Source organism: Ostrinia furnacalis, unplaced genomic scaffold (genome assembly GCF_004193835.3).
Source record: "Ostrinia furnacalis isolate ACB-3 unplaced genomic scaffold, ASM419383v2 OfSCF5501, whole genome shotgun sequence".
Taxonomy (NCBI): Eukaryota; Metazoa; Arthropoda; class Insecta; order Lepidoptera; family Crambidae; genus Ostrinia; species Ostrinia furnacalis.
Window position 1 is genome coordinate 40,556 of NW_021135740.1, and position 16,437 is coordinate 56,992.

At 38.9% G+C, this 16,437-nt stretch overlaps 1 protein-coding gene across 1 annotated transcript in view; it reads left to right on the forward strand.

Moving 5' to 3' along the window:
• LOC114361297 (uncharacterized) overlaps nt 1-16,437 on the forward strand; it is a gene marked incomplete at its 5' end in the record, with an annotated part of 68,103 nt that overhangs the window by 39,270 nt on the left and 12,396 nt on the right. The window contains 12 exons of the mRNA XM_028316291.1: nt 2,113-2,287; nt 2,547-2,650; nt 5,463-5,637; nt 8,090-8,155; nt 9,714-9,847; nt 10,240-10,366; nt 11,099-11,536; nt 12,825-12,958; nt 13,315-13,441; nt 13,784-14,221; nt 14,645-14,790; nt 16,019-16,175. Of these exons, the coding sequence (XP_028172092.1) occupies nt 2,113-2,287; nt 2,547-2,650; nt 5,463-5,637; nt 8,090-8,155; nt 9,714-9,847; nt 10,240-10,366; nt 11,099-11,536; nt 12,825-12,958; nt 13,315-13,441; nt 13,784-14,221; nt 14,645-14,790; nt 16,019-16,175 (2,221 nt within the window). The remainder of the gene's footprint in view (nt 1-2,112; nt 2,288-2,546; nt 2,651-5,462; nt 5,638-8,089; nt 8,156-9,713; nt 9,848-10,239; nt 10,367-11,098; nt 11,537-12,824; nt 12,959-13,314; nt 13,442-13,783; nt 14,222-14,644; nt 14,791-16,018; nt 16,176-16,437) is intronic.

The following is a 16,437-nucleotide window of genomic DNA, read 5'->3' on the forward strand; positions in this document are numbered from 1 at the left end:
CTCAAACTATCTCTATGCCAAATTTCATCAAAATCGGTTGCGAGGTTTAAGCGGGAAAGCGTAACAGACAGACAGACAGACAGACAGACAGAGTTACTTTCGCATTTATAATATTAGTTGGGATGTCATCTAAGTAATATATGACCCTACAAAGTCACGTGATCAACTTTTGCGTTATCTAATATTTTACTGAATGAGGGTTTTCGAGTATGAAAGATCCGCTAGATGGCGGGACGTGGATGTGGGGTGACTGCTGCGTGATTGGTGGATTTTGACATATCTGTCAATGTCATGTCAAAAATAACCAATCATGCAGCATTTGGACCTCGCGTCTACGTATTGCCATCTGGCGGATTTTTCATACGCGAAAACCCTCATTGTCATAAGTCGACTCACGAATATAGTAACACCATCTAAAGCTATAATATCCTTGTGTATGAATCTACATAAGGACCTTAAATGACATTTTGTGCGTTAAACGTGTAATAAGGCCTTGAGTCTTAAGTTATTATTGAGACCCGAATAGCAAATGTACCAAGTCGTGTCCTACTAGCGGTGTTGTTCGCTTGCTAACTATGTGTGTTGTCGCTACGCACACGCAGCTGTCGCAGGCTCTCGAGACGGCGGCGAAGAACGGAACCAACGTGAGTGACCCGCATGGCTGACCCACGCTATACACTAGCTTCGTAAAGTGCCNAACGTGCCCCACGTTTTAGACGACTTTCTTCTGAAATTCGGGAACAGCCAAGATCATTTTGGACTAAGGCGGGTTTTAGAATCGCGCTGACCGCTCGCTGATCGTCGGCGCTGACAGATCAATATGTATGTAATTGAAGGGAACGTTTCTAAGTGACGCTCATCGCTCGGCGTCGACGCTTCATACATTCCGGCTGTTAGCGCTGACGGTCAGCGTGCGTCAGCGTAACTCTACAACCAGCCTAATAATTATGGTCAAAACTAATCTCTCCATGCACTGAGATCATGCGTTACTTCCATCATACTTGCGTTAAGCGTGAATATTATACAGTATGTTCCAAAAATTGCATTTCAAACTGACACTGGAGATAGCTGGGCATAAGACGCATCGAATTATTGGAACACCCTGTATGTATTGAACTAATTCACTCAGCTGCTAAAGCAATAGAATCCTAGAATTCTAAAGCTGATTGAGTGATCAATTGCTAAGAATACGTGTACCTTCGTTTGTACAATAGAGAAGATCGAATCGAAGATTTACTTTCGATCCTGGTTGTTCCATGGTTTCAGAAGATAAAACTAGACTGAAGTCGTGCATAAGCGATTCCTGGCACATCTTAGTTGGCCTCTTCTTATTTTTCTTATTTATTTAGTGGGTAATGGTAAGCACAGATGGTACTGTGATGGCACTACCTGTGGTAGTTTTAATTGTTCATGCTGGTTATTATTTCTTATGGTGTATGTTCGATGTGGTCTACGCATTTATTTTGTTTCGAAGTGGATGTCGGTTCATGGCCTTGTTTATTTCCTTTAGCTAACGGCGATAATTTTTTAGATGTTAAGCTTATACATTACCTAGAAGATTGAAAATTATTTTGGTGGACAAAAATGGTAAAGAGAAATAGAGAAGTGAAGATGACGTGAACATATTGGGAAAATGATACAGAATGTGTTATTTTTCACACAAGTTTTGGAATTTATCACCATTTAATTGAAATTATGAGTGACGCACCGATGGGATTCGCAATGGTTTAATGTTTCTTTATGACGAAATCAATTCACACTCTATGGGGATTGGGATTGGATGGATATTCTAATTAGTTGTTTTAATTAAAACAATTCGTATTTTAGTTTTTATTATTTGTTGTGTCCCTTTTCTAGTGTTTTAATATTTTTATATCTTTTTAATAAATATCCGTGTAGAAAGTAATTAATGTCTGTGGTTCGTACTGATTATTGTCTTTTTAATACTTTTACTGTACAAAATCTGATGCATCAGCTCGTCAATCGTAACACGTTATTCTGGAAACGCTTCTTATCTTATAAGAGCGTTCATAGTACAACTGTTACATTTGATGTGCTGACTGAATTTACACGTTATGAGATATTTAGAAGTATGTTTATTGGGAAATTCAGATCATGCGCCTGGACTCGTCACTGGAGTCGTTGGCCGGCCTCGCGGGAGGCCGCTCGGGCAGCGTGGCCGACCTCGCCGACGAGACGCCGCGCCGCGCCGCCCACCGCCACTCCTACGCAGCGCCGTCGCACAACGACCCCGACATGGCAACGCCCACTAAACCCTTCGGCCTTGGTGAGTTAACTGTTTTAACGCTATCACTTAACGGGTGAAATTGCTGTACCTCTTACTAATGAACATTGGGAGATAGATAGTCAAACATTGTTTTGTCTTTGTCTGTCATTCGTTAAATGACATTTGACAGAAACAAAACAATGTGTAACTATTTATTGAATGACGTTTATTAGTGACAGGGTTATAGTACACGTAGAAAATTGGTACAGATATTATAATCCTTAGGTATATGAAGTTGATTAATTTGATTGTTGATTAGGATTGGAAAAGACTGGGCTTTTTGATGCCTTTGAGACTGAAAGTGCCCCACGTTTTGGACGACTTTCTTCTGAAAGGGAACAGCCAAGATCATTTTGGACTAAGGCGGATTTTACAATCGCGCTGACCGCTCGCTGATCGGCGACGACAGATCAATATGTATGTAATTGAAGGGAACGATCCTGAGGGACGCTGATCGGTCGGCGCCGACGCTTCATACATTTCGGCTGTCAGCGCTGACGGTCAGCGTGCGTCTGCATGACTCTAAAACCAGCCTAATAATTATGGTCAAAATTAAGCTCACCATGCACTGAGATCATGCGTTACTTCCATCATACTTACGTTAAGAGAAGCGTGAATAATATACAGGGTGTCCCAAAAATATCACGTCTCACTGACACTGGAGATAGCTGGGAATAAGACGCATCAAATTATTGGAACACCTGTATGTATTGGACCTAATTCACTCAGCTGCTAAAACAATATAATCCTAGAATTCTAAAGCTGATTGAGTGATCAATTGTTAAGAATACGTGTATCTGTTTGTACAATGCAAAATATCGAATCGAAGATTACTTTCGATCCTGGTTGTTCCATGGTTTCAGAAGATAAAACTAGACTGAAGTCGTGCATAAGCGATTCCTGGCACACCTTAGTTTGCCTCTTCTTATTTTTCTTATTTATTTTAGTGGGTAATGGTAAGCACAGATGGTACTGTGATGGCACTACCTGTGGTAGTTTTAATTGTTCATTAGGGTGTCCCGTCGTTGTATGGGAAAAATTTTTTTTTGAGCTACGGTTACGCAAGAGGTATCAAAAGTTGCGTTTTGACATATAGATTACGATTAGCATTAAATTTAATGAGATATCTGTCATCTTGAGGCCTCTACCTGTCCTTAAAAAAATTTTAAATTGCTATTTTAGGGGTTCCTAACATAAACTATTAATAATACAAAAATAGCGTTTTTATGAAATTTGAGGGTACACAATGAGTCACAGCAAGGTTTAAAATAGTTTAAAAACCAATAAATCCATAAATACTTTCAAAACAGAATTGGCTTTTTGACCACAATTAGGCATTTACGAGCGCGATTTTAATGTATTACTAATTAATCCATGGGTCAGCCAAGTTATCGATTTAATTTGAGAATACACAATTCCCTTCTCACAGCAGGTTAATAATTTTATTACGCTATTATAAAACATTGATTGGCATCTCTAAGTGGAAGCTAACAAAAATGGCAGTCAATTTTAGAAAATCAACCATAACTTGAAAACCATTTGTCCGATTTCATTCCTTTTTTATTTAAATGATAGCTCTACGTGTGCGCTTGATATTTTGTACAATAAATTGTATCGATAAAATCAACCTTTAGTTAGTAATTAAAGGAAAATTGAATTTTTTTACTTTGTTGAGATACTACTTTTTAAATCATTTTTTTACAAAATGTCTTATACTCTACTAAATGTTTTACACGAGCCAAAGAAGTGTATCAAATTGTCTTTAATTTGATATATAACATGTATGCGTTTCATAACTAAAAATATATTTTTACTTCCGTTGAAGTTCACCATTAATAAAAACCTGCGTAGACAACAAAAACTTCAGCTAGAAAGTGTTTGTAACGTACATAAATGTTATTTATATTTAATAGTATGCTAAAACTATTTAACATGTCAATTAGTATTCTGTTTAAATATAATATTATAAATATTTTTGGCTAGGTAGTTTTTACCTGAAGAAAATCAAAAAGTATATTACTGCCATATATTGCTATATTTTTGTTAAATTTATGCTAAAAGTATGTAATATTATACCAAAAAGTGCGGTGCGATACCTTTCAGCAATAAAACCTTAACAGAAATAATACCAACAGCCTCGCCGAAGGAGTAGACAATTTGAGAAAAACAAGTCAAAATATGAATTCTGCTAGTTCGAACCAAACCTATTCCTCACTGAAAACAGTCTGCCATTGCCTGCAAATCATATCTTAGGGTTCAACTGCCACTGTTATTACAAAATAATATGAAATAATTGTGGAAAAAATATATTAGATGATAAACAGTGAAGAGCTGATTAAGTGATTTTTTGAGACATAAAAATGCCGGTAGAGCCCTTGAGACATTATTTTATATATTTTTAATTATTTTTACGGTAATCTACATCTTATGACGCAACTTTTGAGGGGTCTTGTGTAGCGAAAATATAAAAAAAGATATTTCGGGACACCCTATTGTTCATTGCTGGTTATTATTTCTTATGGTGTATGTTCGATGTGGTCTACGCATTTATTTTGTTGCGAAGTGGATGTCGGTTCATGGCCTTGTTTATTTACTTTAGCTATCGGCGATATTTTTTAGATGTTAAGCTTATACATTACCAAAAATAGTATAGAAAAATGGAGAAGTGATGACGTGAACATATTGGGAAAATGATACGAAATGTGTTATTTTTCACATAAGTTTTGGAATTTATCACCATTTAATTGAAATTATGAGTGACGCACCGATGGGATTCGCAATGGCAATGGTTTAATGTTTCTACATGACGAAATCAATTCACACTCTTTGGGGATTGGGATTGGATGGGTATTCCAATTAGTTATTTTAATTAAAACAATTCGTATTTTAGTTTTTATTATTTGATGTGTCCCTTTTCTAGTCTTTTAATATTTTTATATCTTTTTAATAAATATCCGTGTAGAAAGTAATTAATGTCTGTGGTTCGTACTGATTATTGTCTTTTTAATACTTTTACTGTAGAAAATCTGATGCATCAGCTCGTCAATCGTAACACGTTATTCTGGAAACGCTTCTTATCTTATAAGAGCGTTCATAGTACAACTGTTACATTTGATGTGCTGACTGAATTTACACGTTATGAGATATTTAGAAGTATGTTTATTGGGAAATTCAGATCATGCGCCTGGACTCGTCACTGGAGTCGTTGGCCGGCCTCGCGGGAGGCCGCTCGGGCAGCGTGGCCGACCTCGCCGACGAGACGCCGCGCCGCGCCGCCCACCGCCACTCCTACGCAGCGCCGTCACACAACGACCCCGACATGGCAACGCCCACTAAACCCTTCGGCCTTGGTGAGTTAACTGTTTTAACGCTATCACTTAACGGGTGAAATTGAAACCTCTTAGTAATGATGAACATTGGGAGATAGATAGTCAAACATTGTTTTGTCTTTGTCTGTCATTCGTTAAATGACATTTGACAGAAACAAAACAATGTGTAACTATTTATTGAATGACGTTTATTAGTGACAGGGTATTGTACACGTAGAATATTGGTACAGATATTATAATCCTTAGGTATATGAAGTTGATTAATTTGATTGTTGATTAGGATTGGAAAAGACTGGGCTTTTTGATGCCTTTGAGACTGTATTGAATTACTTAAATTGATTTTGTATGTTTTTTTATTAATTAGTTTTAATTATGATTGGAAGCAAAACTATTGGTATTGTAAACGATCTTTTGTAAGAATATGACTGTATAAAATTTTGTGTAATTACATCTTCTTTTGCAGTATTATAAACAACAAAAGATACACTCCTTTTCCAATACATTCATTTTCTATATTTTCCGTCACCCATACAAATCACACATTGTTATGCATACATCTATCAATTCAAAATTATAACTTGGCACTAGAGCATAAGTAAAATACTTTAGTATTATTTATCAATAAATACACAGATTTGGCTTCTGAATTATTTCGAAAAAATCTGTATTCGAACAGCGATTAGATCATGCATAGTGCACTGAGTAGAAAAAGTATTTGAATACAGATTTAGAAGTTTTGTACAGATATTAATTAAAGTATACTATTTGCACGATGATATAGATTTAGGTACTTATTAGAATATAAAAAATAGTCCTAGTATATTGACTGACAAAAGTATATTCTAATTAGATTACGAATTTGAGACATCACGAACAGATTACATTGATAAAAAATCTTGTCCGTAGTTCAAATCCACTAAATTCACGATAAACTACATCCATCTTCTCATAACTTCACAATTACGTTTTATTTTCGACTTGCTTTGTGGCAATGCTATAGCTCAATCAGTCTTATCTATATCTTTCTTACTCTCCCCATTCCTTCTCTTTCTATCTTTTTCTTATAACATCACTCTTACTGTTCCAAAAGAAATTTTAGAATTTGTGATGAAATGGAGTTTTGATTTTGAAGTTAACTTATATGGATTTGAAAAAAGATATTAATGTAATAACTTAAATTTAAAACATATGAATTTTAACTGTTAATCAAAACTACATTTGGAATCTCAAAAACCAAAAAATGGTAGGGCATCAAAGAATATGGAGACTTGAGACCTTTAACTAACACTATATTTTGTTTATCTCAATCCCTCGCTACCTTCAGGCTCGTTCCTCTCAGGTAAACAGTGAAACAATTTGGTCTTGAATCGGAATGGCAATGTATGGCGAAATCATTAGACGAATGTTCAATGCAGCATTAATAAAAAAAATAGATGTGTTGTGATTGTTTAATGTGAAAATGTATCTGTGTAAATTGTTGATTGGCTGTAAATTCGAAACGGAAAAAAAAGGCTTATTTCAAAATCATTCAGTAATAATAACACGAAAGCAGTTTGAATAAATATAGAGAAATCTAGACCCTACTTATTGGCATTAGAGTGCAAAACGAACTGTAAGCTTCGAGCATCAAGCTAGCTTCTGTCGTTGTGTTGTCTATGTTTGTTTGCGTGTCTCTTTCATTTGCATGGACCAAGCATGACCTGTGTTTATCCCCGTTTCCTTTCCTCTTCGTAACTCTATTTGCTGTGGATTTAAAAGGCGAAGGATGCTTTCACAATAGTCAATAAATGTAACTGAATATTGCTTAAATGATAGAAAAATAGGATCAATTAACTTACAGCCAAAATGTTTTGTAATTAGATGAAGTATAGTAATTGTAAAGTGTTGTGTAATTAAAAACTTGAAAAGCAGTTCGGATCGTAATGTAGATATTTAATAGTAGAATAGTTAATATAAAAGATACGTAGGTTTGTGTTTGTGTTAGGTATCGTATGCATGTAAGTAGCAATATGCAAATGCATATTATGAGGATGTAATCGAAGATAGATTATGTAAAGAAAGCATGGATTTAGTTATATTGTAATGTGGAGTAATGTAGGTGAATTGTACCTGTAAATTATGTGATGTGCGTAAATAATAGGTCAAAACTGGTTTGCTTGAAAATATTCAGCGAATGTTAATTAATATTAGAGTAATAAATGCACATGTCTTCGTTTTGATTGACACAAGACTCAAAATTTTGGAGTGTATCCAAGTGCAATTTCGTTATCTCAACTAAACTCGCAAAATGTAAATTTTTCATACTGAAATTGTACATTTTATTACTATCCAACAATTTTCTATTAGCCTACTTATTATTTTAATTTAAAGTCTTAGGTGTGGATATTGAATTACTTTTAGTTGTTTATAAGTCTGGTAGGTGTATTTCCAGCTAGAAGGTGTACTGACATCGTGATGACGATTTCTATTGCAGCGCGGCCCACGTTCCTAAACTTGAATCTGAACCTCAACTCGCTGCGACTGCAGACGCCGAGCAAGTGTACGTGTAGTTACCGTAGACTCACTAGTTTCGCTTGTTCAACGGTTTTGTTTAAGTTTCATGATGTTTGTTTACGCTCGTTGTACGTTCCGTTCGATATAACTCAATCTGATTGTTAAAATAATGTATGAAAATTCATTGGGTCTACCTCGTGACTGTATGCCTTCTGCTACCGGTTTTACACCCTACATGTTAGGCAGAAAGTATGGGATGGTCGGACACGTAGAATCAATGAAGGTTGTATGTTGCTGGTACCTGTGGCGCCACCGAGACAGGCTGGTAGGTCTCCGGGATCTCATACATACAGAAACGCTCGTACAGTGGTCATTAACACATGATGCAGCAAAACTAGCGACGGTTTAGCGGCGGTTGTTCGAAAAAAAAAATCGAATGAATCGACAATCGACCAATCGAACTTTCGATTGTCAATTTAGTAATTCGAAAAAAAATCGAATAATAATCGACAATCGAATTATAAATCTATTTACCTATCTCGATTCATTCGTTATAGTAGATAGTACCGTGCGGCACGCGCTCAGGACCGCAGCGAACGAATCATGTTATTCGTTAGTAATACGGCGCGTTTCGATTAATCGAATGACTGCGATTGCTTATCGAATACATTCGATTGTAGAGACCATTCGAATAATTCGATTAATTTAGTAATAATCGCCCATCGCTAAGCAAAATCGTACATTGTATGTATTACAACTACATAACATGCAACAGGGTGGGATGTGTACGTGTAGTGTTTAGGATAGTTCTTTGGAGACCACTTGTCTCCAAAGAACGAAGATTGGTTATATTGGATGGAATAAAGTTTAAATATTTTTCCGAAGTGTGATTTTGTTTTTCACTACATTTTGAATCTTGTTTTTATTTGCAATGTCTCATACATCGGTTTCGTATCGCGAATTGGCATGACATCATTCACGCATGAATCTAACGAAGCTCGAAGTGATTGTGACTATTAGAGGACTTTAAACAGCTATTTTAATATATTTTACATCATATAGTTTTAAGTAGATGACTTATATTTTGTTGTAAGAAATTAAATTTTAACTACTCTGGTTAATTAGTTACCCTTTTGTTATTTTACATTGATAAATTTAAAAATAATAAACAATTTTGTTAATAATACGATGTAATAATCTATTCTCACATAATCACCTTTATAATACAGTCATTGTTTATTGTTAATAGCTTAAAATGAAACTTTTAAGCGCACATATCGTGCACATTTTTTTACTCTCCGATCTCTTCGTACTATCTGCACCTATACAGCTTAGCTGGTCTGCTATTTTGTGTAATAATAAAAAATTAGAGGTTTTTCAAAATAAATTACTGTATGATGTTTTCTAATTGGTACTTGAAGTAGATTGTAGACTGCAGCTAGAGTAAATTTTATTTTGCTCTTTTATAACATTGGAGATTATAAAGTAATGCAGAATGGATTTTCTTTGCTAATAGATTTTAAAGAATATTTTTGCGACGCTTACTTCTGCGCGTTTTTTCTAAAGTGAACTCTATTATAAACGTGATAACTGTGACATTGCAGCGTCCCCAGCGAGCGGCAAGCTAGGCCTGCGCATGACCACGCTTCACGAAGAGCCTGGAAGGCGCAACGATGATGACTCGCACTCGGAGCCCGAGTCCGCACCGCTTGATGAGCTCACTACGCCGCGATCACATGTAAGTTTAACAATAAGTTAAATGTGTACAGTGAGTTAGTTGTCGTTGTGAGCTGACGTGCCACTTCACTACTGTCACTGGCACAACCATACATATTATTTAGGCTATGTTGCACCATCTAACTTTGACAATAACAAACGTCAAAAGCTGTCAAACTCCATACAATACACCGGTCATAGGTATAGTTACGGTCAAAATTAGGTGGTGTAACAGCTCAGCCTTTATGTGGACATGTAAAACTAGAATTTTCCTAAAGTTGGGGTGTATCCAACCAAACATTATGTCAGCTTCGAAATAATTACCAAAATATAAAACGCGGAATTAATATTGCAATAAGAATGACTTATAGAAAAAATATATTTATCGTGTCAATAATAAAGTGTTTATTACAGCGCACCCGATCCCGTGCATCATCCCGCGGCTTCCTGCCCACTTCGAAGACGCTGGACTCGCTTCATGAGCTGGCGTGCGAGCGTCTGCCCAACAAGAACTCGCCGTCGATATCGTCCAGTGGCTACGGTCAGTGTTCCCACTAATACTACTTGTCATCATTGAATATATTACTATAGGTCTGGCGCCTAATTGGGCCAATGCCTGAGGTATGGCAGCGGAACAGGAGGGTGTTTTTGTAACGTCAGAGTAACTTCAGAGTCGTATGGTCTGTGACGTCATAATGTTCAATGCAATCTCTCCCGTGCCCCTCCCATACTTCAGGAACTGATTGAGTTAAGCGTTAGACCGTTAGGCGATTATCACACTGCACCACCCTCCGCCGCGGGACGCGTGATTTCATATAAAAAATCCCGCGCGCAGACGCGTTGTCAAAGAAAGAAAGAAAGATACATTTATTACAGTGGACATCACACAAATACAGGCAATTACATAGACATGACAGTGGCACATAATAATAAAAGAAGAAAAAATAAAAACAAGAGTAAACTGAGCAGTGCCACCCATTCACCAACAAGATGCCCACTGCAACGGGACCCCACTCAGCATATGCCGTGGCCCACGGTGACGAAGGCCACGGCGCTGGTTGTCAGTGTGTTGTGCCGCTCGTGTTTTCTATACAAACTGAGGTACTTACATACAATGATTAAATCTGTCGTCCCGCGTACCGCGGCGGAGCGCGGCGCAGTGTGATAATCGCCTTAGTAATTCTATCAGTACTCGTAGTAGTAGTATTCTCATAAAACAATACAGTTTTTCAGTAATAGAACTAAATCTAACCTCGTGTCTTCATAATTGCAGGCTCACAAGCAGTATCATCAACGAACCTGACCAACGACGACACGCTATCCATCCGAAGCATGTCGGTCGACGACACCCCGGACTTCGACAAAACCATGGAGTACACACACATCAGCCGGACCAAGACCTCCATGGCCGGTCTACGGAACGAGATCACCGAACTCAGGAACGACATTTCCGAGCTCAAGAATGAGATAGTCGAGTCTAAGAACGAACTCGACGACTCGTCGTTCGAGAAAGCGAAGACTCCTGTTCTCACTCCTGGGTCCAGGAATCGGATTAACCCGTTCCTGAGGGACTGTGAGGAGGCAGATGAGAAGAAGGATCAGATGGTGGATCCTTTGGGAGCGATCCCGGTGGAGGTCCTGTCTAGTCAGCCGAACAAAGCGTCGGAGCCGGTGCAAGTGAACGGACAAGTGGCTCATGAGCAGTCGTTTGGTAAGTATCCAAATTATTTGCCTAATATTCATTTGAAGCTTTTATTTTGAGTTCTTCAAGTACACAACACACAAAAAATAACAACTAAAAGAAACGCAAAATAGTGTGGAATTTATGTTAGTAAACTGTCAAGGCGAGAGTGAATAGGCACTTGCAGGGCAGATATGTACCATCCTAGACTGCATCCCACATAGCATCAGGTGCTATTGTGGTCTATGTTTAATGAGGGCTATCGTTTTTATACTTAACAGTTGGCACCCCTGGCGATTGACAGGACCTTACTCTACAGTGGTGCCATCTTGATGAGGGCAAATGCGATAATCCTCCTACCACTTTAGCGCTCACCAGTTGGCGCCACTGTCTTCGCTACTAGCAAGTGACAGGACCTTACTCTACAGTGGCGCCAACTGGTGAGCGCTAAAACGATAGCCCTCATTACGAGCTGTTTCACTTCATGCGATCTTTTATGATATGGCTATCTCTGTCACACTTGCGTTTACTCACGTTGAGTGTGTTTGGTGCATGTACTATCNAATAAAGTTTAAATATTTTTCCGAAGTGTGATTTTGTTTTTCACTACATTTGAAGTCTTGTTTTTATTTGCAATGTCTCATACATCGGTTTTGTATCGCGAATTGGCATGACATCATTCACGCATGAATCTAACGAAGCTCGAAGTGATTGTGACTATTAGAGGACTTTAAACAGCTATTTTAATATATTTCACATCATTTAGTTTTAAGTAGATGACTTATATTTTGTTATAAGAAATGAAATTTTAACTACCTACTCTGGTTAATTAGTTACCTATTTGTTATTTTACATTGATAAATTACAAAATAATAAACAATTTTGTTATTATGAAATACGATGTAATTATCTGTTCTCACATAATCACCTTTATAATACAGTCATTGTTTATTGTTAATAGCTTAAAGATGAAACTTTTAAGCGCACATATTGTGCACATTTTTTACTCTCTGATCTCTACAAACTATCTGCACCATTTTTAATTATACAGCTTAGCTGGTCTGCTATTTGTATTATAATAAAAAATTAGAGGTTTTTCGAAATAAATTACTGTATGAACTTTTCTAATTGGTACTTGAAGTAGACTGTAGACTGCTGCTAGAGTAAATTTTATTTTGCTCTTTTATTTTTACATGGAGCAATATCAGAATGGATTTTCTTTGCTAATAGATTTTAAAGAATATTTTTGCGACGCTTACTTCTGCGCGTTTTTTCTAAAGTGAACTTTATTATAAACGTGATAACTGTGACTTTGCAGCGTCCCCAGCGAGCGGCAAGCTAGGTCTGCGCATGACCACGCTTCACGAGGAGCCTGGAAGGCGCAACGATGATGATTCGCACTCAGAGCCCGAGTCCGCGCCGTTAGATGAGCTCACTACGCCGCGATCACACGTAAGTTTAGTGATAAGTTCAAAAATTTACACTTACACTTTGACTTTGTGGAGTCGTTCATGCCTCTTTACCTACTTATGACACTGGCACAAACTTTAAACCTGTGGATGAGTAAAAATTTGTACATCCCAAGCGAACACTATGTCAGCTTGGCAATAATTACCTAAATATAAAATGCGGAATTCATATTGCATCAAGAATAATAATTTATAGCATTGTATTCTGATTTCTTCAAGTCCAATGTTTGTTAAATAACCCTTGACGAGATATATCTAAAGGATGAGTTTTCAAAAGCGCCATCTTCTCGGAGCGATAAGGCATTTATTTCGTTTATAATAATAATGTGTTTATTACAGCGCACTCGATCCCGTGCATCATCCCGCGGCTTCCTTCCAACTTCGAAGACGCTGGACTCGCTTCATGAGCTGGCGTGCGAGCGTCTGCCCAACAAGAACTCGCCGTCGATATCGTCCAGTGGCTACGGTCAGTATTTCTACTAATACTACTTTCAATTGTTTTCTATTTATTACTAAAGGTCTGGCGCCTAATTGGGCCATTGCCTGAGGTATGGCAGCGGAACGGGAGGGTGTTTTTGTAACGTCAAATGTCAGCGAGACGTCAGATTTGCTTCAGAGTCGTATGCTCTGTCAAGTCATAATGTTCGATGCAATCTCTCCCGTGCCCCTCCCATACCTCAGGAACTGATTGAGTTAAGCGTTAGACCGTTAGTAATTCTATCAGTACTCGTAGTAGTAGTATTCTCATAAAACAATACAGTTTTTCAGTAATAGAACTAAATCTAACCTCATATCTTCAAAATTTCAGGCTCACAAGCAGTATCATCAACGAACCTCACCAACGACGACACGCTATCCATCCGAAGCATGTCGGTCGACGACACCCCGGACTTCGACAAAACCATGGAGTACACACACATCAGCCGGACCAAGACCTCCATGGCCGGTCTTCGGAACGAGATCACCGAACTCAGGAACGATATATCCGAGCTCAAGAATGAGATAGTCGAGTCTAAGAACGAACTCGACGACCCGTCGTTCGAGAAAGCAAAGACTCCTGTTCTCACTCCTGGGTCCAGGAATCGGATTAATCCATTCCTGAGGGACTGTGAGGAGGCAGATGAGAAGAAGGATCAGATGGTGGATCCTTTGGGGGCGATTCCGGTGGAGGTCCTGTCTAGTCAGCCGAACAAAGCGTCGGAGCCGGTGCAAGTGAACGGACAAGTGGCTCATGAGCAGTCGTTTGGTAAGTATCCGAATTATTTGTCTAATGCTCGTTTTCACCATCAATCCCTAATTTTTAAGTGACCCCTATGAAAACAAAAATCCTCTTATGTGTTACCATAGGGGTCACTTAAAAATTAGGGATTGATGGTGAAAACAGGCACAATATTCTTTTGAAACTTTTATTTCGAGTTCTTCAAGTAACCAAAACAAAAAATAACAATTCAAAGAAACGCAAAAAGTGTGGCCATTTGTGTGTAAACGTTTTATAAAGCACACATAATTACGCGCTGTTTCACGTTATGTGCTTCTTACATGCTCCTTGATATGGCTATCTCTCTCACTCTTGTGTTTACTCACGTTGTGTGTTTGTGCTAATAAAATATTTCAATAATATTTATCAGCGTGTCTGAGTTGTTTTTCAATAACAATTTCGGACTTTTAGGTGAAGCAGAAGTGGAATCAGTTGGCTCGGAGCAATCAAGCCACGACGCGTCGCGCAGCCGCGAGGCTTCCTCGGTGGGCGAGAGCGATTCCGCCTCGCCGCCGCCCGACCACGCGCCCGTCAAGACGCAGCTGCCCGCCGGAAAGGTATGATTTATTGAGCCAAGTCTCCACTACTCCACTAGGCAGCCTAAAACCCCGTTTCCACCATCATCATCATCATCATCATTTCAGCCACAGGACGTCCACTGCTGAACATAGGCCTCCCCCAATGACTTCCACATCGCACGGTTGGTAGCGGCCTGCATCCAGCGCCTTCCCGCTACCTTTATCAGGTCATCGGTCCACGTCCTACGTTGCGTTTTCCGGTACGTGGCCTCCATTCCAGAACCTTGCTGCCCCATCGGCCGTCAGTTCTGCGTACTATGTGCCCAGCCCACTGCCACTTCAGCTTGCTGATCCGTCGGGCTATGTCAGCGACTTTAGTTCGTTTACGGATCTCCTCATTTCTGATTCGATCTCGTAAATCTCGTTTCCACCAAGGTGGAGCAGAATATAGGTCCTTCTCACTCAAGCTCTTGATCCACTATATGGATAGGATCTTTGCGGATGAGGGGGGATAAAGGTATAGGGAAGCACAAAAGATCCCAATGGGTCGACGTGCACTGCGCCCATGCGCGGCCCTAAATAAGATAAGATAAGGTGGAGCAGAGAAATATTTTGAATAACCAGTCAGATTTCATTCTGTCAATTTCATTCAATTTGAATGAAATCTGATTGGTTATTAAAACATTTCTCCGCCCCGCCCTGCCTTGGTAGAAACCGGCTTTAGGTCGAGCGACCGCTTCGACATGCGGCTGTTAAAGTAGGGACGATGCCTCAACCAGATGTGGAATTGTGTAAAGCAATCATAATCGTTTGACAGTTCATAACGTACGATAAAGCCAGTTATAGTACAAAGTGTTTGACAGAATAATCGTATGTTATGAACTGTCAAATGATAACGAGTGCTTTACACAATTCCCCCTCTGAGGCACAACTCACCGCGAGGCAAATGTCGTCGCTGCGGACTGAGCCAGATTTTGTCGGTTATTGCGCGCGCTCAAAGACGCCACAGTCTGGGCTGTGCATTCAGTGAAGATGGGAGAGCAGGTCACTCGCAACTACTCTACGCGCATCTGCTAACATAGCTGTTTCATATAATTTTAGATCCCTAAAATACAAATTTCTAGTTTGGGAATTAACGTATACATATTTTTCTACCTTTGTATACTATGTATACTATATTGTAATTGAGTGCAACAATAAACGTTTTATTATTTATTTTTATTGAAATAAAACCAAAAGCAAAGTACTGATGCACTATCATTTGCAGGTGGTGCGAAGACGAGCGACCGGCAGTGGCTCAGGAGGCAACAGACGCACGACTACGACGCGACCGCGCTCGGCCATCGAGCCCAGCCAAGCGCATCACGCGTCACAACGAAACTTACACGAAACACCCGCCTCGTCTACTGAGCGCATTGGGGATGGTACGTTGAACCTTATGGCTACTATATAAGCACTATTCAGCTGCCGATTCATCATAACCATTAGGTTGTTCAGTCTCCACTGAAAGAGGGTGACTTTCTCTAATTAACCAGAGACAAATGGAGGATTTGGTCTACGTTTCCTTTATATTCGCGTGTCGCTGCCCATTAGCGCAGAAGCAAAAAAAAATATCGTCATCCCAGTTTGAGTCCCACCGTTTATTCGAATCTAGTACCAGATGTTCAACATAATATGAGAAAAGAT